This window comes from Dama dama, chromosome 21, assembly GCF_033118175.1.
Source record: "Dama dama isolate Ldn47 chromosome 21, ASM3311817v1, whole genome shotgun sequence".
Classification (NCBI taxonomy): domain Eukaryota; kingdom Metazoa; phylum Chordata; class Mammalia; order Artiodactyla; family Cervidae; genus Dama; species Dama dama.
The window spans coordinates 53,454,067-53,478,880 of NC_083701.1; the positions used below are offsets into that span (position 1 = coordinate 53,454,067).

General features: G+C 38.5%; 1 protein-coding gene across 1 annotated transcript in view; it reads right to left on the minus strand.

Annotated features, from left to right (window-relative positions):
* The window catches only part of PKHD1L1 (PKHD1 like 1), a 171,522-nt gene that overhangs the window by 12,123 nt on the left and 134,585 nt on the right, over positions 1–24,814 (minus strand). The window contains exons 64-73 of the mRNA XM_061122850.1: positions 23,351–23,499; positions 23,146–23,268; positions 22,482–22,593; positions 22,284–22,400; positions 19,450–19,615; positions 16,704–16,936; positions 16,319–16,486; positions 9,065–9,222; positions 6,155–6,290; positions 3,062–3,406 (exon numbers count right to left, since the gene is read on the minus strand). Coding sequence (XP_060978833.1) covers positions 3,062–3,406; positions 6,155–6,290; positions 9,065–9,222; positions 16,319–16,486; positions 16,704–16,936; positions 19,450–19,615; positions 22,284–22,400; positions 22,482–22,593; positions 23,146–23,268; positions 23,351–23,499 — 1,707 coding nt within the window. The remainder of the gene's footprint in view (positions 1–3,061; positions 3,407–6,154; positions 6,291–9,064; positions 9,223–16,318; positions 16,487–16,703; positions 16,937–19,449; positions 19,616–22,283; positions 22,401–22,481; positions 22,594–23,145; positions 23,269–23,350; positions 23,500–24,814) is intronic.

A 24,814-nucleotide genomic window follows, 5' to 3' on the forward strand; every position in this document is an offset into this window, starting at 1 on the left:
TACAGCAGAAACTAACACGGCATTGTAAAATCAATTATATTCCAATCAAAAAGAAACAAACGAAAAAAAACCAACTGCAGCCAATGTTTTGGTGTACTGTTCCTATGTCTCTAGCACCTTCCCTACCCAGACTCATGCCCTGAGGGCTTTAGTCACCGAGCTTCTTCCATGAAGGCGAGGCCCTCAAGCTTAGCGTGCTCAGGCGGCAGTGCTCTCAGGCAGAAGTCCTCACGTGCCACTGAAAATCACAGTCTCGGGTATTTTTAGTCCCTGTCCATTTTAAAGGCCTGTTCTGGTTGATTCAGTCTCTTCCGGATAAATGGCAGTCTTTCAGACTCTCCCAACCCACACACTCGCCAGAAAGATGGCTTTCTGGTTGTGGGCAGCTGTACCAAGGTGCTTCACACCCATACACTACTACGACCATCTTCCTCGCTGGTTTTGGTGCAGGGTGGCACGTCTGACCTGTCGGCATGGTTAACAGGTCCTCTCTGACCATCCGACATGTGAAGGCATCCATTTCTGCTGACTGCCAGCGAGAAACCAAAGACTTTCACTTGAAGAGCTGTTTTTCCTGACATTACTCTTTGTCCAGAGGTCTCCTCAGTACTTAAGCAACCACTTTCTAGGACACCTGGAAACTTCTGGATGTCCTAACACTTTGTGAAGGCTGTGAGGGGCCAGAAGTACTCCTCCATGCTTATCTTTCTTGCCACTTTCCAAAATTTTGCTGTGATGTCACTCCTTGCCAGGTTGTAGGGCTTTCCTTGAGACCTCAAGTCCTAATTCAGTTTAACTCTTAGAAACAAGCTGTTGGCCTATCTTTCCTCCTGCCCCTATTTCCATGTTCTTAAACTGCAGTGTGCCTATATCTGGGTATCTAAATATCCAATTTATATCTAAATCTGGCTAGCAAGATAAAACTACTTTTAGAGAATGGAGGGTAGGAGAGGTTGTATGTGAAGCAATTTAGGTTACATACAAGAAATAAATCACAGTTTCTTTTGACATTAGAGTGGCTAGTGTAGTAGGTACTGGACTTCAATACATGTAAGGGCTTACCAAGGATTTTTTTAGAGTCAGTGAACAATCTGTATACACAGACCTGTATCTGAACCTGATGCAACTCCTGGACTAAATTAGAGACTATATTGATCTCAAAGCCCTGACCCTGTAGATATAATGAAACCCAAGGCTGATGAAGGAGAGTAACCTATGACTGGGTAGAGAGTGAAAGTCGCTCAGTCGTGTCTGACTCTTTGTGACCCCATGGACTATACAGTCTATGGAATTCTCCAGGCCAGACTACTAGAGTGGATAGCCGTTCCCATTTCCTGGGGATCTTCTCAACCCAGGGATCGAACCCAGGTCTTCCATATTGCAGGTGGATTCTTTAACAGCTGAGCCACCAGGGAAGCTCTGGAAGATCTGGCTGCAAGCACAAGCTTGTGCTTCCTATTTCCTTCAACAGAGAGCTGATCAGTACTTCCTTCCATTCATGCAAGCCTTTTCACAGGCTGATCCCCACAAGGGAGGAAGCTTTGGCCTGCCTAACTGGTAGAATTCCAGAAGAGCAACATGGCAGGTGCATGGGGTTAACGCTTGGAAGCCAACCTCCTGGGGAAATGAGTGATGACTCTAGTGGCAGAAGATGAGAATACTCAGTACCTAAGTGGACACATAAGAGAGCCTGGGAGTTGAATGAAACAGATGCTTAACAGGAATGGGGTAGATGAGGATTTTCTGAGTCTGAACTTTATACAACATGGAGACTCTCTTTAAGAATAAGTCTTACATGTACAACTTTTATAATAATAGTCAATTATTTGACCACATTATTAAGTGGACCCTTCTTTCAGGGTCTTGAAAGTTAGAGCCCATCCCAGGACTTGTACAAGTAAAGGGACTTGAAGCTTAAGCTGGATGCTAATCTTCCTCCTACAGAGACTCAGATCTCATCTGCTTGGAGAGGCGTATGCCTAGACACTTGTGCTTGACCACCAGAGACAACAGCATGGAATTACAGCTGAGAACGTGATTGCATGTGAAGAGGCCAGGAAAGTTCAGTTGCACCACAGAGAGGTTCAGGCAGAGCAGAGAAGACCACCCACCCTGTCACAGAAATTATGAGGACAAGAGGGTGACTCGAGGGTCTGAGGTCAAGAAAGCCCCTTGACATTCAGATACCAACTTGAAAAGATGGAGAGGAAGAAAATCTGAAGGTCTGAACATTTAACCAAATGCTCAACTAGAGTCAGCCTAAGGAAACCATAATTTAAGCCACCAAAGTTACCTTTGATGGAATAGCTGAGCTTATTTTGATCTCTGATACCTAGAAAATAGGGTATAGTGAGTGAGGGACAGAGAAAGGGGTGATGGCTAGTAAGGCTGATTAGGTCATTCACAGAAATGAAGGACAGGACATATTCTTGCACATTTGTACTTATTAGTATAAACAGGTGACTTTAGAAATCCAACCAATACTCCACCTCTCATAATCTCCAAGGGTTTATCTATCTCCCTTAGGAAGACCCCTACTGTCCTTCTCTTGGCTTACAAAGAGGAGAACCTCTATTGGTTTCCCATGATCTAGCACCTGTCTACCTCTCAACCTCGTCTCCAGCAACTTGTACGTCCTGGAGCCTCCTGCTGCAGATCTTCTGGGTCCTTTCCAGTTCTTCATTGGACCAGACTCGCACTGCCTATTTCCTCAGCTCCAGTATTCCTACCACCCACTGTGACCAACTCTTTTCATCCTGAATCTCTCAACTATAAGGTCACTTCCTTAGGTCATTTTTTGGATCTTTCGTTAGGTCAAATCCTATTGTGGAAGTAATTGATTGCTACAATAACAAAATAGAGGTTGAAGTTTCTTCATAATTCAAAAGAGTTTGGGATTACAGGAGTAGAGCAGAGAAAAGGGTCTCCAGGTCCTTGGAGGGTTCAGGACGCAGGGTTGGTGGCATTTCCTGAGGCCCGGCTTACCCAGCCTCAGTAGTGTTATTTAGGGATGTGGTTTTGGTAATGACATTACCCCTTCTCAAGTGTCTACTTTTCATACCTGCGGTGTCATTGGTTACAAACCGAGGGGGAGGATCACCAATCTCCAGTTCAACCGTGAGCTCCATGGATCTCTTCCTCCGCGGGCTCTCCCCTCGTATTACTTTGCTGACACGGATTTTGTCACTTGGTATCTTTAGGAACAAGGCAAGATTTCTAACCAGATTATGAGAGCTATAAAAGGCATCCTCTGTTACAGCAGGTAGTTGGAAAGAGACAAATATGACTGCAGTGGTATGAACTTCAACAGGTATAGTTCCTTTAACCAAAAGGTAAAGCATCTGGTAGGTTCTATCAAAGTAGTTCTCACCAAGGACAGTGGAATTCAGGTTAGGAAGTAATTGCTCTATAAAGGAAAAAAGCCAAAATAGCACAGTTAAATTTATTTATATTATCATAATTACCATGCAGTATTTAATATTTGTTTAAAATGTAGGAAATTCTGAAAAAGTTCAATATTATCATTCTTTCACAGGAAAATGTGCATATTAAAAGCAAAAACATTTATAGAACTGACATGCAAAATTAGTCAATTTTTAAAATAAGACCATTAATAATAATTATGTATTAAATTTAGTTTAGAAAACAACTAGCTATAGACACATACTAATGAGAAATAAAATCTAATTACAAATTAGAAATCTATGTTGTAACACTATTTACTTTTTCAGAATTTTAAAGCCTTGGCTAAGGGCATTTTGTAATTTAAAAATGTAGCCATTTAGTTTATGCAGTGCTATATACAAGCTCTTAAGGAAAACTGATGATTCAGCGCTTTTATTTTTACTAAGGACAAAAGTATATAATATAAATAAAGTTTATACGAAAAGATCTCAGAAGGATCTTACATCAATAACAAAAGTTTACATTTCAGACTGAAAACCCTTCAGTTAATGTAAAACAAATTCTTCTAGGGCACTGACTTTTTGTAAAAGTGATGAGATTATATATACATATATGTGTAATTAATAAATATATATAAATGATTTTTAGGGCAGAGAATAAAAAATGTCCAAGAAGTAATAAATCCACTAACACATATTGAACACAAAGTCTGACTGTACAATAATACTGGAATGTGGTATGAAGCTTCTTACCACATTTCATAGTGGGGCATACTGAGGAAAAGAAATTAGAATCTTAGAAAAAAGAGATTATGTCTTACTAACATAATAGACATTCAAAGCAATGGCATTAAGAAGCCATTTCATTATTACTATATATTTTTTTAACATCTACTAGTATAAGTTCTACTTGCAATTTGGCCTAAACATTCCATGAATCTGAAGCGTGTGCTTTTGTATTATAAACTGAAGCTGTTCTCAAGCTACCGTTAGAGATGCATATATCACTTATTCTAGATAACTTTCTCATGCCTTCACATTTTGGGCAACCTAAAGAGATATGTACAGAGTCATAATACAGGGTTATCATTTCTCATTCCAAGTGTCAAAGCAAAATGTTTGTCTAAAAACAATGCTATTTCAGAAAAAAATTTTCTAAAAGGGCAGTGGTGGTATTGTTTTGCAGACTTCTATAATCAATTCCCTGTAACCAATTTATTAAGTTCTGCCTGTTGATATTCTTTCTATTTCCTTGACTTGAATGATAGAGTACTTTGTATGAAAAGTATTGTGTTTTTTTTTTTTAAAAAGAGTTAAAATTTATAAAAATTAAGCTGCAAATAAGTGCAATCATTTGTATGTAAAAATAACACTGACTCTCCTAATTTACAAGGAGGCCATGGAGCATAACAAAGTGCTTGGGTTATAGAGCTAGACTCTGTGTGTTCAGTACCTTGCTCTGCCCCTACCAGCTTTGATATTGCTCTGGACTGGTTGTGTCCCCCCACTCAAATTCACATATGGTAGCCATAACCCCCAATGTGACAGGATTTTGAGATGAGGTCTTTGCAAAGTAATTAGGTTTAGATGAAGTCGTGAGGGTGGGGACTTCATGATGAATTAAGGCCCTTACAAGAAGGGACACCAGAGAACTCATGCTCTCTCCAGCCCCTCCCTGCCACCTGAGATTACAGTGAGAAGGCAGCCATCTGCAAGTATTCAGAACCAGATCATAATGGTATCCTGATCTCACAGCCTCCGGAATAGTAAAAAAATAAATTTCTGTTTTTAAGTCATCTAGTTTATGGCATTTTGTTATGGCAGCCTGAGCTAAGGCAAAGACCTTGGCAAATTACTTCACCCCCCTGTGTCTCAGTTTACCCATCTGTGCCTACCTCAGAGGATTATTATTAGGACATAGGAACAGTGAGTTATTATATACAAAGCACTTAGCACAGTGCCTGACACATAGCAACGTCTCTGGAAATAGCAGCTATTCATATTAGTAGAAGTAGGACTTGCTTCACAGACAGTAATGATTATGGGTTATTCATTCATACTCTCTTGTCTAGCTTCTATTATGATCTACAGCACACACTGATGTAATCGCTAACCAAGATGAGGGGGCGCAGCTAAAATACGATGATAAGTAGCACATGTGGAAAGGAGCGGACTGGCCTTATTAGGACACTGTTTAACAAAAAGACTTCCAGGAGCAGAGATAAATCTTGGTTTCGCAACACTGGTAAATGCGCAAGTTAGCTTCTTTCATATATTTCCTTTAAATCCAGAGATTACTTCACATATTTATTTCACAGTGTTCAATTGGTGTTACGCTAACTTTCTCAGCAATACTTCTGGTGACTACCAATGAAGTTAGGTTCTAACCTCTATGAAAGAGAAGTGAAGCAAACATAGGATAAAAATTCTAAGTGAAATCTCTTCTGTATGCAGGAATAACTGAACTAAATGTGTAGCATATAAATGTTCCCAGGGCAAAGGAATAGCCATACAGACTGTTATCTGCAGATTTGCAGATAGATAAGAATTCCATCAGGAGGGATCTTTCAGGGCACACATGTTCTAAAGGAACACATCTTAGTGTGCGGTGGACCGTGGGTAAACATTTATTTTTCTCTGTATTTGTCACGGGCTAAGGAACTTAAAATATTAATAATGAAACACTATGAAGAATTTTATACACCATTAAGTACATATACAATGTATGTTGTATTTTTCTGAGCAAATACCTGTATACAGTTGTCTAGTAAGTTCACAATGTTTCTGTTGGGAGTTCCACACTGTATCTTGGGGGCAGACCAGTGCATCGTTCACATAGACATCCAAACGCTGATGTGTGGGGAAAAAAATTCCTACCAGAACAGCCTGTTAAAAATAAACAACATTTTTACATCTAAAGAGAACAATGAAACATAATACTTAGAACTTAGCACTTCAAAAATATTCTTTATACATGCCTTCCATAGAATATTTAAACAAAGTTTTATGGATTTAGGGTAAATATTAAACTAAAAACTTTAAACAGATTTACATTCAACATGGGATCGCAAGGAGTTGGACATGACTGAAGCGACTTAGGATGCATGCAGGCATGCAAGGTATGTGTGAATTCATGGAAAGGGCTTCCCATGTGGTGCAGTGGTAAAGAATCTGCCTGCCAACGCAGGAGAAGCAAGAGACTTGGTTTCGGTCCCTGGGTCAGGAAGATCCCCTGGACAAGGAAATGGCAACCCACTCCAATATTCCTGCCTGGGAAATCCCATGGACAGAGAAGCCTGGTGGGCTACAGTTCATAGGGTCTCAAAGAGTAAGACATGACTGAGCGATTGAGCATGCACGCATTCATAGGAAAGAATGTAATGTAAGAAAAAATACTAGAGGGCAACCTCTATTTTAAAGAAAGAATTCCTTTTAAAGATGACATTCAACACAGGCTTTCAACTCCAGGGGCAGGGGAACTGGGAGCATTAGCAGTGCTCTTCTGTACAGTGCAACCACACAAAATTAGGTACTTAATGTTGAAAACACTGCTCATCTCTGAGAAAATTTTGTTAGTAAGATTAAAAAAAAATCAGTCAAAATAACTATTCTGATTAACTGTGGGTCATCCTTCATGTTCATTCCCCATATTTCATGTTTTCAGATAAAGTAAGGAGACTTGGCTTTTGCAAAGGTGGGGCAGAATTTATAAGAAATCTGATAAGTTACATGTAAATATTCTCTTTCACTCAAAAAATTGAGTCCCTTTCTGATTCAGGCACTATTTTAGGAACTTTTGAAAGTCCCCGCCCTCTTTGAGCTTACATTCTAGAATAGGGAGAGACAGTAAATAATAGAAATAATGAAAATTAGAGTATGAAGCATGCTAAAAGGTGAGAAGTGCCATAGGAAAAAAGGAAAGGTAGATCAGAGTCTGAGTAACTGGGCGAGCCAGCAGGGAGGGGTGGTCAGGGTAGGCCTACAAAGGAGAGAGTTGAGGAAGTTGGGAGTGGAATGTAGAATGTTCCAGGCAGACTTACCATCATTGGAAACGCAGGCCCAGAGGGTAAGATGTCTGGTGTGGTGAGGAATAGCAAGGGGCCCAGCATGGCTGGAGGAGAAGTCAGAGTGCTAAGGGGTGGAGGAGATTCTCAGGTGTCCCGTAGACAACTGTGAGGACTCCGGCTCTTGTACAGAGACAATGGGGAAATTACTGCAGGTCTGGGGCACAGGCGTGGCCTGCTCTGACCTGTGTTTTTGAAGGTATCTCAGTGGTTACTGAGAACAGACCACAGAGGGGGCAAAGGCAGAGCAGGAGGAGGAGTTGGGAGGGAACTGCCTTACTCCAGGGAGGAGATAATGTTGGCTCAAGCTGGATAGGAGCACTGGAGGTGAGGAGTGGTCAGATCCTGGACATTTCACAGGAACACTCAATAGGATTTGCAGATGGGCTAGATGAGGAATGTGAGAGAAAGAGAGGAATAAAGAATGATTCCAAGGTTTTATCTCGAGCAGCTGAAAGGATGGAAATGCTCTCGCCATTCTCAAGGGTCTCCTTTCCTCACTCCTCTCTCTGCCTCATCTCATACTCATTACTGATGAGTATCAGTTCCTGATACTCTGGGAATTCTGAGTCTCATACTCTTAGGAAAAAAATCTATAGTATGAGACTTCTACTTAGCCTCATACTCTTTTCCCACTGACATAGCATAAAGTTAATTATCCCAGCAGAATTCATTTTACAGCAAAGAGTTGACATTATTGAAGAGATTTTAGATAATGTGTTGATCTCTGAAGTAAGTTCCAAAGGTGTATTTCTGACATATATAAATAATAGCAGCATGGAAGAATGGCAATATAATCCTAAAGGACCAGTTTTAGATGCATGCTGTTTTTACGTAAAAGTTCAGGTTTGCTTACTAATCATTCAAATCGTAGGACTCCCTGTCACACCTCAGATGTAGCAGAACAAGCCAGTACATATGGGGAGAGGTGTTGGGAACTCCTGTGTGCTCTCAGGCTGATAAAACTGTCTGGATTCACAGTATTCTTAGTGGTACCCAACTGACAGGCGGTACCTACTGAAAGTGGTACCCTAGTGAAAGGTTCCTGAAAAGGAGCTCTGAGGCTGATGATGTTCCAGAGGACAAGGAAGGAAGAAAAGTCCTTAGCGGGGAGAAATATATGCAAATAACACTAATAACTCTTTTTTTAAGCCTTTGATTTTTTAAGTTTATTCAATATTTTTTTCTGGCCACACTATATGGCATGCTGGGTCTTAGTTCCCCAAAGCCTTGAGTCTAAACCACTGGACTGCCAGGGAATTCCCCAGTAATTCTTTTTTTTGGTTTTTAGACTTTTGAAAATAAATTACTTCAAAATAACTGAACAGAAATAATCTTCATAGAATTACTGAATGACAAAATGCATTTCTTGACAAAGTCAATAAATGAAATAATTTTTATTATTTTTTACATACCTATCAATAATTACTTCATTTATTTATTTACAATATTTTTTTATTTTATATTGGCATATAGTTGGTTAACAGTGTTGTGTTAGTTTCAGATAGACACATGTATATGTACAACTGAATCAATCATTTTGCTACACACCTGGAACCAATAATAAAATAAGAAATTATTTCTATCTTGACTTACCTTGTCATGGTCAACATTAAGCAACATTAGTCGAAGATTCTGAGGACTGGTGCCCGTGAAGTAGACCTCATAAGATTTGCCCAGAGCCACGATGCTGTGAAACAGGGACAGTCTTCTCTGGCATGTGTACCCGGCACACCAGCCATGATCCTGTGGGCCTATATCCACACAAATGAAAGTTCATGCTCCATATTATGAATATCACTAGTGCAAAGCCTGAAGTGTAATTGTATTCAAAATAAATTGCAGTGGTCAAGTTCAGCATTTACAGTCATTATCCGTCTACCTGTCCATTCAGTGATCTAAGCTATTTCTCAAGCCTTGCCTTAAAAAAGAAGGTAGGGGTCTTTTCTGATGGTTCAGAGGTTAAGAATCCACCTGATAATGTGGGGGACACAGATATGATCCTCGGTCTGGGAAGATTCCCACATGCCATGGGGAAACTAAGCCCGGGTACCTTAACCATTGAGCCTGTGCACTGTAGAGCCTATGCTCCACAAGAAGAAAAGCCACTTGAACAAGTAGACTGTGCACCACAACTAGAGAGCAGCCCACGCTCGCTGCAGCTAGAGAAAGCCCGTGCACAGCAACAAGAATCTGTACATGGCAACAAAAATCTGTGCATGGCAACAGTCACAGTGTGGCCAATAAATAAATAAATAAAAACTCTGGACGGACTTTAAACAAACAAAAAAGGGTGACATGAAACATTTTTTTTTTTTTTTAAGGAAAGCAGGGAAGCAACTCCCTCTCTACTATCCTTACTTTTAGACAGCCCAGGGTCAGAAGGTGAATTAATATGTTGAGGATCTGCATTGGAAGGTTATTAAAGGAAATAGCAGATTTACTTATATATCTACTTTAATAATCATGTTTGAGTCCAGGCCCCACAGTCAGGAAGAAAATGCTTGATGCTTTCTCCTATTTCTCCTATCAAATGTGACTTTGGGTGGGGAACCAACTTTCTCAAATCACTTATTGAGAAATACACTGTAACAGAGCTAATTTGCTAAAAATACAGCTTGTACCCAGAAAAGACACACATTTCAATGTCCAAACCACTGATGTATTAGTTATTTCTTTCACACACTCATTTGTTCAATAGTTAATTTGTTAACTTGACAAACTTTTAAGTGTTTTTATTGCCTTAAACATTCCTTCATGTTATTTTAATATTTTTGTTAATAAAGATAGGTACTATTGGAGGGTCAACATCATAAATAAACAGAAGAAATGTGAAAAATAACATTCCATTGAACTCTCTCAAAAGCCAAAAGAAAGTGGACAATTCATCTGAATCCAGACATTTCCAGAACAATGTAACGTGACTTGTAAGAAACTTCTCTATTGCACTTCAGTTTTTTTTTTTTTTTTTTAGTTAGAATGTCCTTCCCTCATTTATTATCCCTCATTTCTTATCTTTGAGGTCTCATCACTTTATTTATTTATTTATTTATTTTTTATTAGTTGGAGGCTAATTACTTCACAACATTTCAGTGGGTTTTGTCATACATTGATATGAGTCAGCCATGGATTTACACGTCTTCCCCATCCCAATCCCCGCTCCCACCTCCCTCTCCACCCGATTCCTCTCGAAACATCCCACCCTCGCCTTCTCCCACAGAGTTCAAAAGTCTGTTCTGTATTTATGTGTCTCTTTTTCTGTTTTGCATATAGGGTTATCGTTACCATCTTTCTAAATTCCATATATATGTGTTAGTATGCTGTAATGTTCTTTGTCTTTCTGGCTTACTTCACTCTGTATAAGGGGCTCCAGCTTCATCCATCTCATTAGGACTGGTTCAAATGAATTCTTTTTAATGGCTGAGTAATATTCCATGGTGTATATGTACCACAGCTTCCTTATCCATTCATCTGCTGATGGGCATCTAGGTTGCTTCCATGTCCTGGCTATTATAAACAGTCCTGCAATGAACATTGGGGTGCACGTGTCTCTTTCAGATCTGGTTTCCTCGGTGTGTATGCCCAGAAGTGGGATTGCTGGGTCATATGGCAGTTCTATTTCCAGTTTTTTAAGAAATCTCCACACTGTTTTCCATAGTGGCTGTACTAGTTTGCATTCCCACCAACAGTGTAAGAGGGTTCCCTTTTCTCCACACCCTCTCCAGCATTTATTGCTTGTAGACTTTTGGATAGCAGCCATCCTGACTGGCGTGTAATGGTACCTCATTGTGGTTTTGATTTGCATTTCTCTAATAATGAGTGATGTTGAGCATCTTTTCATGTGTTTGTTAGCCATCTGTATGTCTTCTTTGGAGAAATGTCTGTTTAGTTCTTTGGCCCATTTTTTGATTGGGTCATTTATTTTTCTGGAATTGAGCTGCAGGAGTTGCTTGTATATTTTTGAGATTAATCCTTTGTCTGTTTCTTCATTTGCTATTATTTTCTCCCAATCTGAGGGCTGTCTTTTCACCTTACTTATAGTTTCCTTTGTAGTGCAAAAGCTTTTAAGTTTCATTAGGTCCCATTTGTTTATTTTTGCTTTTATTTCCAATATTCTTGGAGGTGGGTCATAGAGGATCTTGCTGTGATTCATGTCAGAGAGTGTTTTGCCTATGTTCTCCTCTAGGAGTTTTATAGTTTCTGGTCTTACATTTAGATCTTTAATCCATTTTGAGTTTATTTTTGTGTATGGTATTAGAAAGTGTTCTAGTTTCATTCTTTTACAAGTGGTTGACCAGTTTTCCCAGCACCACTTGTTAAAGAGGTTGTCTTTTTTCCATTGTATATCCTTGCCTCCTTTGTCGAAGATAAGGTGTCCATAGGTTCGTGGATTTATCTCTGGGCTTTCTATTCTGTTCCACTGGTCTATATTTCTGTCTTTGTGCCAGTACCACACTGTCTTGATGACTGTGGCTTTGTAGTAGGGTCTGAAGTCAGGCAGGTTGATTCCTCCAGTTCCATTCTTCTTTCTCAAGATTACTTTGGCTATTCGAGGTTTTTTGTATTTCCATACAAATTGTGAAATTCTTTGGTCTAGTTCTGTGAAAAATACCATTGGTAGCTTGATAGGGATTGCATTGAATCTATAGACTGCTTTGGGTAAAATAGCCATTTTGACAATATTGATTCTTCCAATCCATGAACACGGTATGTTTCTCCATCTGTTTGTGTCCTCTTTGATTTCTTTCATCAGTGTTTTATAGTTTTCTATGTATAGGTCTTTTGTTTCTTTAGGTAGATATACTCCTAAGTACTTTATTCTTTTTGTTGCAATGGTGAATGGTATTGTTTCCTTAATTTCTCTTTCTGTTTTTTCATTGTTAGCATATAGGAATGCAAGGGATTTCTGTGTGCACTTCAGTTTTAAAGTGGCTGGGATTATATATATACACACAGCAGTGAAATATGGAATGATGAATTTTCTTGATGTATTTATTCATTCACTTCAGTTCAGTTCAGTTGTTCAGTCATGTCCGACTCTTTGTGACCCCATGAATCACAGCACGCCAGGCCTCCCTGTCCATCACCAACACCCAGAGTAAACCTAAACTCATGTCCATTGAGTTGGTGATGCCATCCAGCCATCTCATCCTCTGTCATCCACTTCTTGTCCTGCCTCCAATCCCTCCCAGCATCAGGATCTTTTCCAATGAGTCAACTCTTCGCATGAGGTGGCAAAAGTATTGGAGTTTCAGCTTCAGCATCAGTCCTTCCAATGAACACCCAGGACTGATCTCCTTTAGGATGGACCGGTTGAATCTCCTTGTAGTCCAAGGGACTCTCAAGAGTCTTCTCCAACACCATAGTTCAAAAGCATCAATTATTCGGCACTCAGCTTTCTTCACAGTCCAACTCTCACATCCATACATGACCACTGGAAAAACCATAGCCTTGACTAGACAGACCTTTGTTGGCAAAGTAATGTCTCTGCTTTTTAATATGCTATCTAGGTTGGTCATAACTTTCCTTCCAAGGAGTAAGCATCTTTTACTTTCATGGCTGCAGTCACCATCTGCAGTGATTTTGGAGCCCAAAAAAATAGTCTCTCACTGTTTCCACTGTTTCCCCATCTATTTCCCATGAGGTGATGGGACCAGATGCCATGATCTTAGTTTTCTGAATGTTGAGTTCTAAGCCAAATTTTTCACTCTCCTCTTTCACTTTCATCAAGAGGCTTTTTAGTTCCTCTTCACTTTTTGCCGTAAGGGTGGTGTCATTTGCATATCTGAGGCGATTGATATTTCTCCCGGCAATCTTGATTCCAGCTTGTGCTTCTTCCAGCCCAGCGTTTCTCATGACATACTCTGCATATAAGTTAAATAAGCAGGGTGACAATATACAGCCTTGACATACTCCTTTTCCTATTTGGAACCAGTCTGTTGTTCCATGTCCAGTTCTAACTGTTGCTTCCTGACTTGCATACAGATTTCTCAAGAGGCAGGTCAGGTGATCTGGTATTCCCATCTCTTTCAGAATTTTCCACAGTTTACTGTGATCTACACAGTCAAGATGATCAGTCCTGGGTGTTCATTGGAAGGACTGACGCTGAAGCTGAAACTCCAGTACTTTGGCCACCTCATGCGACGAGTTGACTCATTGGAAAAGACGCTGATGCTGGGAGGGATTGGGGGCAGGAGGAGAAGGGGACGACAGAGGATGAGATGGCTGGATGGCATCACCGACTCAATGGACATGAGTTTGAGTAAACTCTGGGAGTTGGTGATGGACAGGGAGGCCTGGTGTGCTGTGATTCATGGGGTCGCAAAGAGTCGGACACGACTAAGCGACTGAACTGAACTGAACTGAACACAGTCAAAGGCTTTGGCATAGTCAGTAAAGCAGAAATAGATGTTTTTCTGCAACTCTCTTGCTTTTTCGATGATCCAGTGGATGTTGGCAATTTGATCTCTGGTTCCCCTGCCTTTTCTAAAACCAGCTTGAACATCTGGAAGTTCACGGTTCATGTATTACTGAAGCCTGGCTTGGAGAATTTTGAGCATTACTTTACTGGCATGTGAGATGAATGCAATTGTGTGGTAGTTTGAGCATTCTTTGGGATTGCCTTTCTTTGGGATTGGAATGAAAACTGACCTTTTCCAGTCCTGTGGCCACTGCTGAGTTTTCCAAATTTGCTGGCATATTGAGTGCAGCACTTTCACAGCATCATCTTTCAGGATTTGAAATAGCTCAACTGGAATTCCATCGCCTCCACTAGCTTTGTTTGTAGTGATGCTTTCTAAGGCCCACTTGACTTCACATTCCAGGATGTCTGGCTCTAGGTGAGTGATCACACCATCGTGATTATCTGGGTTGTGAAGATCTTTTTTGTACAGTTCTGTGTATTCTTGCCACCTCTTCTTAATATCTTCTGCTTCTGTTAGGTCCATAACATTTCTGTCCTTTATCGAACTCATCTTTGCATGAAATGTTCCCTTGGTATCTCTAATTTTCTTGTATGAACAGTAAGAACAGTATTTATTCATCAGTTTTGCTCAATTTCCTAGCTTGCTTGGAACGATCAATATTTATAACTGAACTTCAATTGAATTTTACATCAATATAAACTTCTGAAGCTCAAATAGAGCATAACATATCTCTTAGTATTAAAAACATAAATCTTGTTTTTAAATAAACCTTCTTTGTGGGTTTTGGACACAAACATTTCTACGCATAAAATAAACAATTTAGAATAACATAAGCCATATTTTAAAAACAAATAAAATTGAGGGAAACTTTAGTGGTATGTACAGATTTTATCTTGGAATTTTTCTTTCCACCTAGTAGAGACATCCCGAGCTTCAATCATCCTTCTAACACTCTCATAATTTTTGCCATGTTGTTATTATTTATCATTAAACTATATTCTCATTAAACTGATGTGCATGTGTGCTAAGTCAGTTTAGTCATGTCCAACTCTTTGTGACCCTATGGACTGTAGCCCGTCAGGCTCCTCTGTCCATGGGATTCTCTAGGCAAGAATACTGGAGTGGGTTACCATCCCCTCCTCCAGGGGATCTTCTCAACCCAGGGATCGAACACACATCTCATGTCTCTTGCATTGACAGGTGGGTTCTTTACCCTTAGACAGTTACTTTTTAAAATTTAAATTTACTTAAAAGAGAAATGTCATATCACTATTATAAATGGAAAACTTGTACTGCCTTTCAGGAAAAGCAAAATGTAAAAATAAATAGAATAAAATCTTTCCCCATATAAAACAGAGCAATTTGAACACCTCTTCATTAGTCACTTACTGGTTTAAAAAAATTCTTTACATGATTTCTCTGCTTTATAAAATCTGAAAGGTAGAATTTGAAACTGGGTTGACTGTAGGTCATAGAAACCAGGCAGATGATATGTTGGAGCAGAATTGAGGGGCGACTTAAAATCATATAGCTGACATAGCTCATTCTAGTCTCTTCAACAAGTTAAAAAAATGAACTTGTAGGGTACTGGCTATTTGGGGAATTTCAGAATATTCTGGTACATGTTGTGACATTTCCAGGACAGAGAGATCTTTCTGATCCTGGTTATGTGCCCCTTCAGCATTTCAAAGACTCTAAGCACGAATAGGGACTAACATTTGAGCCCCAATGCCACTTCAGGGATATACAATGAGTCCTTGCCCTCTGTTTTAAGTAGCTTTTAGAACTTCACCTGTTTATTCTAAAACTCTTGGACACCAGAGTTGATCTGAATCCTCAGGAGACCATTGCCTTCCATTATATGACAGCCACCAAGGACCAGCACAGAAGGGACCTAGACTTTGGAGCTTGACAGATAGTCTTCACAGTCAAAGAAATCAGGTTGGAGAAAAACCAAAGCCAAACAGAAAACCCCAGAACACACTGATTCAAGATTCAATCTTCCAAGGATTCATGAAAATAAAAGGTGTGGGTTGACACTGTTCATTCTCAAGTATTACAAATATCACATTATCAGTTTTTTAATTTATGTAAGGAAAATTGGGGGTTCTTTTTTGCAGACATTCAGATCAATTTTTTCTTAAATGTATTTATGCCACATTCATACCTATAAAGATCACTCAAGGCATCCTTCTTCCTCTTCTTTTAATGGTCAGTTTGGAGTTATTGCCTGCTTTCTAATGGGAGGGGTACTGCTGAAGAGTCAAGTCTCTTTCCCTTCCTTAGATCTTTCTTACAATCAGAAGGCAAGGAAGTTCAGATGTTTGCTAGTTCTTTGTGATAGATAATTTATGAGATATGTCCATGAATGTAATAAAGAGTGAATGCTTTGAGTAACTCTAGTTGATTTACACTGAATACCTACCATTAATGAGATCAACATAACCATTGCTCACTATAGCAACTGGGGAGAGTCTTCGAGTTTCTGTGTCGGAATCCAGGCTTTCGATAACCATCATCGCATATTCCATCCCAAAGCACCGATAGCCCTGCCATTCTGAAATGTATTTACAGGTTGAATCTCTAATGATTCCTGGAAATGGTAGAAAACACATTTATTAATGAAACAGAATCTCCTTACAAAAGCATTCACATATTATCTTTTGCTTGTACATATGATTAATAAGTACAAAATATACATTAGAGTACATCAATCATTAAAAATAAAAGATAAAAAAATAAAAAAATAAAAATAAAAGATATATTTTGTTCCATGAACCTGAAGACTAACAGAACAAGATCTAACAAACCTTTATAAGGTGCTTTTTCAGTGACAGGAATTCTACTTCCGTTTGGGAATGTGAGCATCACCTTAGGAATTCTATAATCTCCAATTCCAAACTGGCTATTTCCGTTCCATTCATATTCTGCTTCAGGTATCACTGAACCAGAATTCCCCAGGAAGGAGCCATCCATATCTTTAAGTAAAGATTTCCTTTTGGCATCACAAACCATATCTACACAATCTGATGGATTCACCTTACTGTGGAGAAAAGGTGAAATGCATAAATACTTAGATTTAGTAAACCTCCCTATTTCTAGAGAGTATTTGAATATACTTGCATATTTGACTAAAGTACCACAACATTGTTTGATTGAATCTTATTTCAGACAGGATTCAAAGTGGGACCAAGTAGCATATATAATTAGCATTGTAATGAGACCTGCTTTCCCATTGTATTGATTTGGTCTATTATTATGAACTCATTAACATTTCAAAAGGACAGTTTATACCTGTGAGAAAAAAATTGGAATTCCATTTTGCTATTTTATATTTTGTTGAATGATATATTTCATATTTGTGCATTGCTCAAAATATACTAACACTGCTCAAAGAGTAGGTAAATTACTCAGTAGTGCAGACATATAAAATCCTTGTGTTGGCAGGGAAGTCTTAATATTTTTCCCTTCCTTTTCTTCTTTTTAATGGTTCTTTAAGAATTATAAATGCACTGCATGTTTCCTGTAAAATAAATCCTTAATAAAAGCTCAGTCCACTTCACGTTTCTATCCCAAGTTCTTAGGCTCATCAACAATTATAGATTAGTATATATTCTTGTAGGTTTTTGTCTATGTATATACAAGCAGATATATTTAAATTATAATTGTTATACTACATATTTTAATAATCATTCTGTAGATATACAAACCATAAGAGATGAAATACTATAAACCCATCATCCAGTTCAATCATAGATGGAATTCTGCTTTCATCTTGAGCCACCTGGAGTGTTAACTGTTATTAGCTATAATAATAAAAATGGTTGCTTAATTTGCAACGTACTAGACACTGTATATACATGGTATATAGTATACTTACACTATATGATATATACAATGGGGAAATAAAATTATATTCCAGAGCTATAACAACAAAATACTATCTAGTAGACCTGAGCTTTTTGCTAAAAAAGACATGAAACTATAAACTATTCCTCACTCTACTCTATTAGTTTTGGAGATGATTTGAATAACTATTTCTGTAGATTATGTGTTCTTTGTGTTCAAGTGTGTGCAGAGTGTTTTTGTGAGCAAGTCTGTGAATGGAGTGCCCAGTGGCACTCTTACATTATAGTGTTGGGCTCCATCTTACTTCAGGTTCCAAAGAAACAGAACCTGAGATGTGGATTTTTGTTCAAGTGAGTTATAAAGAGAGTCCTCAATAAGGAAAGGAGAGAAGAGAGAAGGAGAAAAGCCATATATAGCAAGGGAAAGAAAAGGGGGACAACTATGGTCTACATACCAGCTTCAATCTGATCTCAACAGAACCTCTGGATCATGAATTATACCCAGAGGGGTTCTACCTCTTCTTGTATAATCATTTTTGTTATGGACTGCAAGAAGGTGGTAGTAGGGAGAGCTTTAGCCTCTCAGAGTGATTTCTGTTTGAATAATCTTCTGGAAAAGCAGGCAAATGCAGGTCATTACTGGCCAACATTTAGAGCATTTGAGGACTGGATGAGCTACCTAGTAAAAGGGATCTGGGATTGTGCCAACAGTATCCCAATAAAAGTACAGAATTCAAAGACATATTTTAAAACATAATGTTTTCTCCATGACCTAGATATTAAAGTTATATATGAAATCTGAAAGATTCAATGATAACTAAATAGGAGCTAATAGCTCCTATTAGCTATTAGGAGGGAAGAGCCTCCAGCGAGCCAAAAAACACTTTGGTTTAACAATTATTGAGGAGATACAGGGTTTTCATCAAAATAAGATCAGATGAAATCAAACTAATTATGAAATACTGCATTTCTCTGAAAAGATGTCTATCTAATTAGCATTATTTCTTGTCTTCTCTCTGCACTGAAAATGGTCAAAGAGCTCTAATGGAAATTTTCTTTCCTCCAGTAGCTTCTTATATCTAAATTCCTGGTCTGTCCATCTTATGAAGAATAGCAGTTATTGGCTATATTCTTTTAAGACTTAGGATCTAAGTGGTTCAACTTCTAGAAATATTCTGACACCAACTGACCTTTGTGATTGAAAAAAATCATCATTCTGCATATTTTGCATATTCTCAGAAAATTTTCTGCATACTCTCAATCACAATGATTATAATGACTCTTATTTAATTTCCAAATATACACTGTGGTGCATATAATAAGATATTTGGAAAGCAAAAGGAAACAAAAGAGGTAAGGAAAAGAGAAGAAATGATAGACATGACTTTCATTTCTAATGACTATTAATGGAGAGATCTTAATGTACAAATACACTTTGGACTCAGTCTGTTATCTTTCATGTTTAAAGATGGTGCTATTTATGATACACGAGCAGAAAAGCTTGAGAAAATATACATAATAAGGCCTAGATTCTTCAACTTACCTGAAGGCATAGATATATTAGACACTTTCATAATGCCAATTAAAATTTCATAGACATGAACATTTACTTTAAATATAGCAACTTTCTCAGATCTATGGCAGGGAAATAAAACAATGGAAAACTGTGATGACAGGGAAGAAGAAGCTTAATTTTCACATATTTTACCTTAAATCAGGCCTATGGATAAATACTTTTGAGTGTTCAGTAGTGTCAACCAGCCGTATGTTCTTCACATGGATTGGATGCTGTAAATCCTCATTTAAAGGGTTAGTAATGAATATTACATTCGTTTCACCTGAACAAACATTTTTAAATCCAACAAATGTTGTATCTAAAATAAAAATAATAGGAAAATGATTATCTGCTGTAGAGAAAGTATTGAATCAGTTTTGTTTCAAATCTATTGCACCAAACATATCATTTAACACTACCTTGAACACAGAGCTCTTATGTGGCAGATAAGTGTTAGTCACTCAGTCATGTCTGACTCTCTGCAACCCCATGGACTGTAGCCCACTTGGCTCCTCTGTCTTTGGGATTCTCCAGGCAAGAATACTGGAGCGGGTTGCCATTCTCTTCCCCAGGAGATCTTCCTGACCCAGGGATCAAACCCGAGTCTCCTGCACTGCAGGCGGACTTTTTACTCTCTGAGCTACCAGGGAAGCCCATGTGTCAGGTAAGGCCACCGCTATTCGTGGACTAAATCCACACCATTGAGTAGTCTTCTCTTGTATTTTCTCTGAGCTTGGCATATTTTCTCTGTGATTTGCTTTAGACAATGGGACAAGAGCAAGATAAACAGATCTGAAAAGAGCTTGCATATGAGGGCTCACTCTCTCGGTACTTTGGGGGAATTCTGTGATTATCAGCATGTGAATAAGCCTAGGAGATGTTTGGTTCAATCATTCCCATTATCCTATCAAGGGCCAGCACCAGTCACCAGACATGCAAGTGAAACTATCCCAGACTAAGCAGTCCTTAAGACATCTTGTAAAATGATAGCAGCTCAGTGAACAGTCCTAGGTAAGATTAGCAGAATTACTCAGCTGAACAAAGCCTAGACTGCCAAGCCACAGAATCATGACCTAATAAATGGTTGTTTAAATGCTCTGAATTTGGAGGATGGTTTGTTATGCAGCAAAAGATAACTGAAACACTATTGCTCCCTTGGTTTTACTGCAAATATTATGTGCTCCAAAGATAAAACTGACTGCTCTTTTGCACTTAAAATTTCATTACTCAAAACCTAAAACAGTAAAAAGTGGCTCAAAAAAATTCTCTAATTAGCTACGTGCTATCTACTACCCTGCTTGATTACATTTTCTTGTAAGAAAATATTTCATATGCATGAATATAAACCTGTAGAATAATATTTACAAAATATTGCAGCAGTAGATGCTGTTCATACACTATGCAGATATCCTTTATTGGTCTTAAACCTATGTGGCATGTTAAGCAATTTTTGACAAGGCTATCTACATTATAAAGCGAAAGTCACTCAGTCATGTCTGACTCTTTGCAACCCCAAGGACTACACAGTTCATGAAATTCTCTAGGACAGAATACTGGAGTGGGTTGCCTTTCCCTTCTCCAGGGGATCTTCCCAACCCAGGGATCGAACCCAGGTCTCCCACATTGCAGGCGAATTCTTTACCAGCTGATCCATAAGGGAAGCCCATCAACAAAGACACCAGGTCAATAACTTAGACATCTAAGTTTTGACATACTATGTCTCATAATTTTAATTCCTAAAAATGTGAAACAAATTGTCATCATTTCCCCAACTCTGTCCTCACTATGCACTGACTGTGCTCCTCAATGAGCCCTGAGTCTGGTTCTCATGATGGTCTGACCTTGGTCCTCACATCAGCTTGTCTCTTGTCCTCACTAGGGCCTGGAACTCATCCCCCAGAGCCTGACACCAGTCCTTTCTATGGCCTGATTCTTTGCCTAGCAAATGCCTCGCTCTATGCCTCACTACAGCCTGAAAGTTTTCCTCACTGAAGCCTGATTCTTTGGCTTACTGGGGCATGACTCCTTTTCTCACTAAAGCCTGAATGATTCCTCACTGGGACCTGATTTTGGTCCTCACTATGGCCTGACTCTCGTCCACCTTGTTGCAAGACTCTCATACTCATTATGGCTGACTCTCAAGCTCACCAGGGTCTGACCCTAATCCTCACTTTGGCCTGACACTTACCCTCACTATAGCCTCACTCTGGTCCTGACCATGGACAAATGATGATAATTTGTTCTGCATTTCTAGGAATTAAAATTATGAGGAACAGTATGTCAAAACTTAGGTGTCTAAGTTATTGTCCTGGTTTCTTTGAGGGGACACTGGCTAAAGTTTTCACGAAAGGGAGACTTGCTAAACTGAAGTAGAGAATGGTTCAGTGTATTTAATGGGAAAAATGAAAATACTTGGTATATTCTCTATATGAATTTGGATATAACTATTTTATATTTTTAAGGATGCAGCCTGGTTCAGTGAAAAAGCAGCAGATTTTTAAGTCAAGAGATCTTGATTCTAATCCTAGCTCTGCCAAAAGCAGTGGAAGTTTGGGAAAACATTTGAGTTCTATGAACAAAAATTTTTTCAGCTGTAAAAGGTTCTAATAAAATATAACCCAAATGATACAAAAGGGCATTCTAATTTAGAGAAACGAAGTAATAGTAAATCATTATACCAGTGCCTTTTCTGTTGTTTGAGAAGGAAAATGTAATGTCAGTTCTTTAATACATATACAAATTTGGCCAGGGAACCATTTTTAAATTTTTCTGGCCACATCACGTGCATAGTCCTAACCACTGAACTGCCAGGGAACTCCCTAGGGAACCATTCTTGAAATTGACTCTGATGTCTAGTTTCTTTGCTTGTTATATTGAGCAGATTACTTTAATCATTTTTTAACTAACAATGAAATTACTAGTTATATTCTACATAGTCTTTACATAACTTTATTGAGTAGATTTTCAAAGACTATGTTTAAACTTGCCTGAGATGTCCAAAAGACCACTGATGGAGTTATAACTCATGATCCCTGCATGGGGTTTCCGAGGCGCCATGTTGTGTGCTGAAGAAAAGGTAGGCCAGCAAATCCCACTTCTCCCACCTTTTATAGAAAGAAGAAAGTCAATGAAATTTGAATATGTACTCTTATGAACCCCAAAATCAAAAGTTCTAAAATCTTTACCTGATGGAGGTCTAGAACTTCGATGGGCAGCAGAAAGCTCAATATTGGGATCATCATTAGTTAGGACATCAGAGCAATTAAATTCAGGGCTACTTCCAACAATTAGGGAGTTCTATTTAAAAAAAATCAAAAGGTAAGCTTTAATAACAACTTTTCTTAATACATGACAATGAACAGTACTGAATTCCACTGTAGCAGAGCACAAGCTATATAACTTTGAGAAGTGGATCATTCAGTAAACCAAGATGCAAAAGATGTGATTTCTACCCTGAATGGACGACACTCAAAGCAGGAGTGGGGAGACAGGCATATAAATAATTATATATAATGGCATGTTGTGTTTCTATGATAGGAATTTGTGCAGGGAACAGTAGCAACAAAAAGAGGACAAAGTGTCAAAACTACCTAAGTGGGTTCAGGAGACTTCATAGTATGGGTGAAAATTAAACTAACTGTGGCAAGATTAACAGGTGATAAGCAAGAAGAGATAAGGGAAGGAGCGGGGAGAGAGAAGGACGGAGAGACTCCTGGCAGGAGCCGATGAGCACAAAAGGAGGAGGTATGACTAGAAGGGCGAAGAAGTCGAGAAAGCCATTTGTATTCAGTAATTTTACCCTTTTCAGAGTTGTTCTTTCTGCTTTGTGTGGCTGCATTCAATTCTTACCTTAATTTGCACCCTTTTGCTGGAAATCTTGTGAGATACAGCAGATGGCATGTAAATCATTGAAAAAATGGCCATTCCATTGTCAATCAGGGTCACGTTGTAGATATGTACACTTTCCGTGGTCTGTAATAGAATGTGTAGGTTACACAGTACAGAATACAATCATTAAAGAAAATAAACAATCAATTTTTGCGGATCCATTTACCTGAAAATAAATTCCGTAATCCCAGCATGACCAAATGGTAAATCCCTGTATAAGCGAACATCCAGGAAGGCCATCTTGGTTCATATAGATACCAAATAAACCTCCATGGGCTTCATTGTCAAACCACTTTTCCAGATAATTAGACTGACCTTTGAAGGAAATAAAGAAGCAAAGAATTAACATTATGAATCAAATGACAGTTATAAGCAGTATTGGATAAAGTTGAAATTTTTTTAAAAATTAAATATATAATTCTGATGCAAGTTTTAACAAGATAATCAAATATTTGCATGGCTCGGCCATTTATGGTTTACTTTATTTAGCATTTTTTCTCATCTAATTTGTCTCTTCACTGTTACTCAGAATAATTATATACTCATTTGCAAAAGTTTGACTTAGAGCTAGTACCCTTAACTTATTATATCTGATTAAAGATAAGTTTCCTTAGAAAGATTATGAAGTTTGGATTCAAACAAGGCTAAACTGAAAAATACAATGATACCACTTGTTGCCTATCAATTTTGCTGGTTTCTTCTGATTATCCCTTTGTCAAGTTGAGTTACTTTCTTAAAAAGCTTTCTCTGACAACCTGATTCAAAGTAGCACTTCAGAGGGACTTTCCTAGTGGTCCACTGGCTAAGACTCCATGCTCCAAATGCAGAGGGAGGAAGTTCAAGCCCCAGTTGGGGAACTAGATTCTGCACGCTGCAACTAAAAGATCCCACGTGCTGCAACTAAGACCTGGCGCAGTCAAATAAATAAGCAAATATTAAAAAAAAACAAAAAACAAAAACGAGATAGCACCTCAGTCACTTAACATGGCATTACATTTTTTTCACTTTGATGTTTAATTACCACTTCTTTGTGAATTATTCATCTCCTTTCTTCTATTAGAAATAAGCTTCATGAGAGAAGGAACTGTGTCTAGCTCCTTCACTGCCAGATTCCTAAAGCCTAGAAAGTAATGAAGAGGTAGGTGCTCATCAAATATTTCTTGAATTAATGCATGCATGATCTTGGGAAAGATGTTTAAAATTTTATAATTTCAGTTTCCTCATATATAAAAAATTTTAATGCCTAATTCAGGATTGTTTCAAAATGAAATAATCAAATGAAGTGCTTCAATAAATGGAAGCTATATCCATTATTAATAAACAGGATAATTAAAGTGGATTTTCATGAAAGTTTTACTTATGGACAAACCAGAGCAGTAACCTTAAACACCCCCTCCTAACCGTGCATAAATTTAAGGATTCCTTATAAAGAGGAGCACCGTCTCCTAAATTGTACCAGCTCTCTTGTCCAAGTTCCCCAAGATCTCACTTCCTCCATCTTCTACTGCTTTTCCCTTCTTCCTTTGAGACTGACATTTCACCTATGGTCAGTTTGCCTGATTTCTGTTTTGCTTTCTCTCTAAGAAGCTGTTTTCATGTCTACACCTTGCTTCTGCACAGAGTAGCCCCA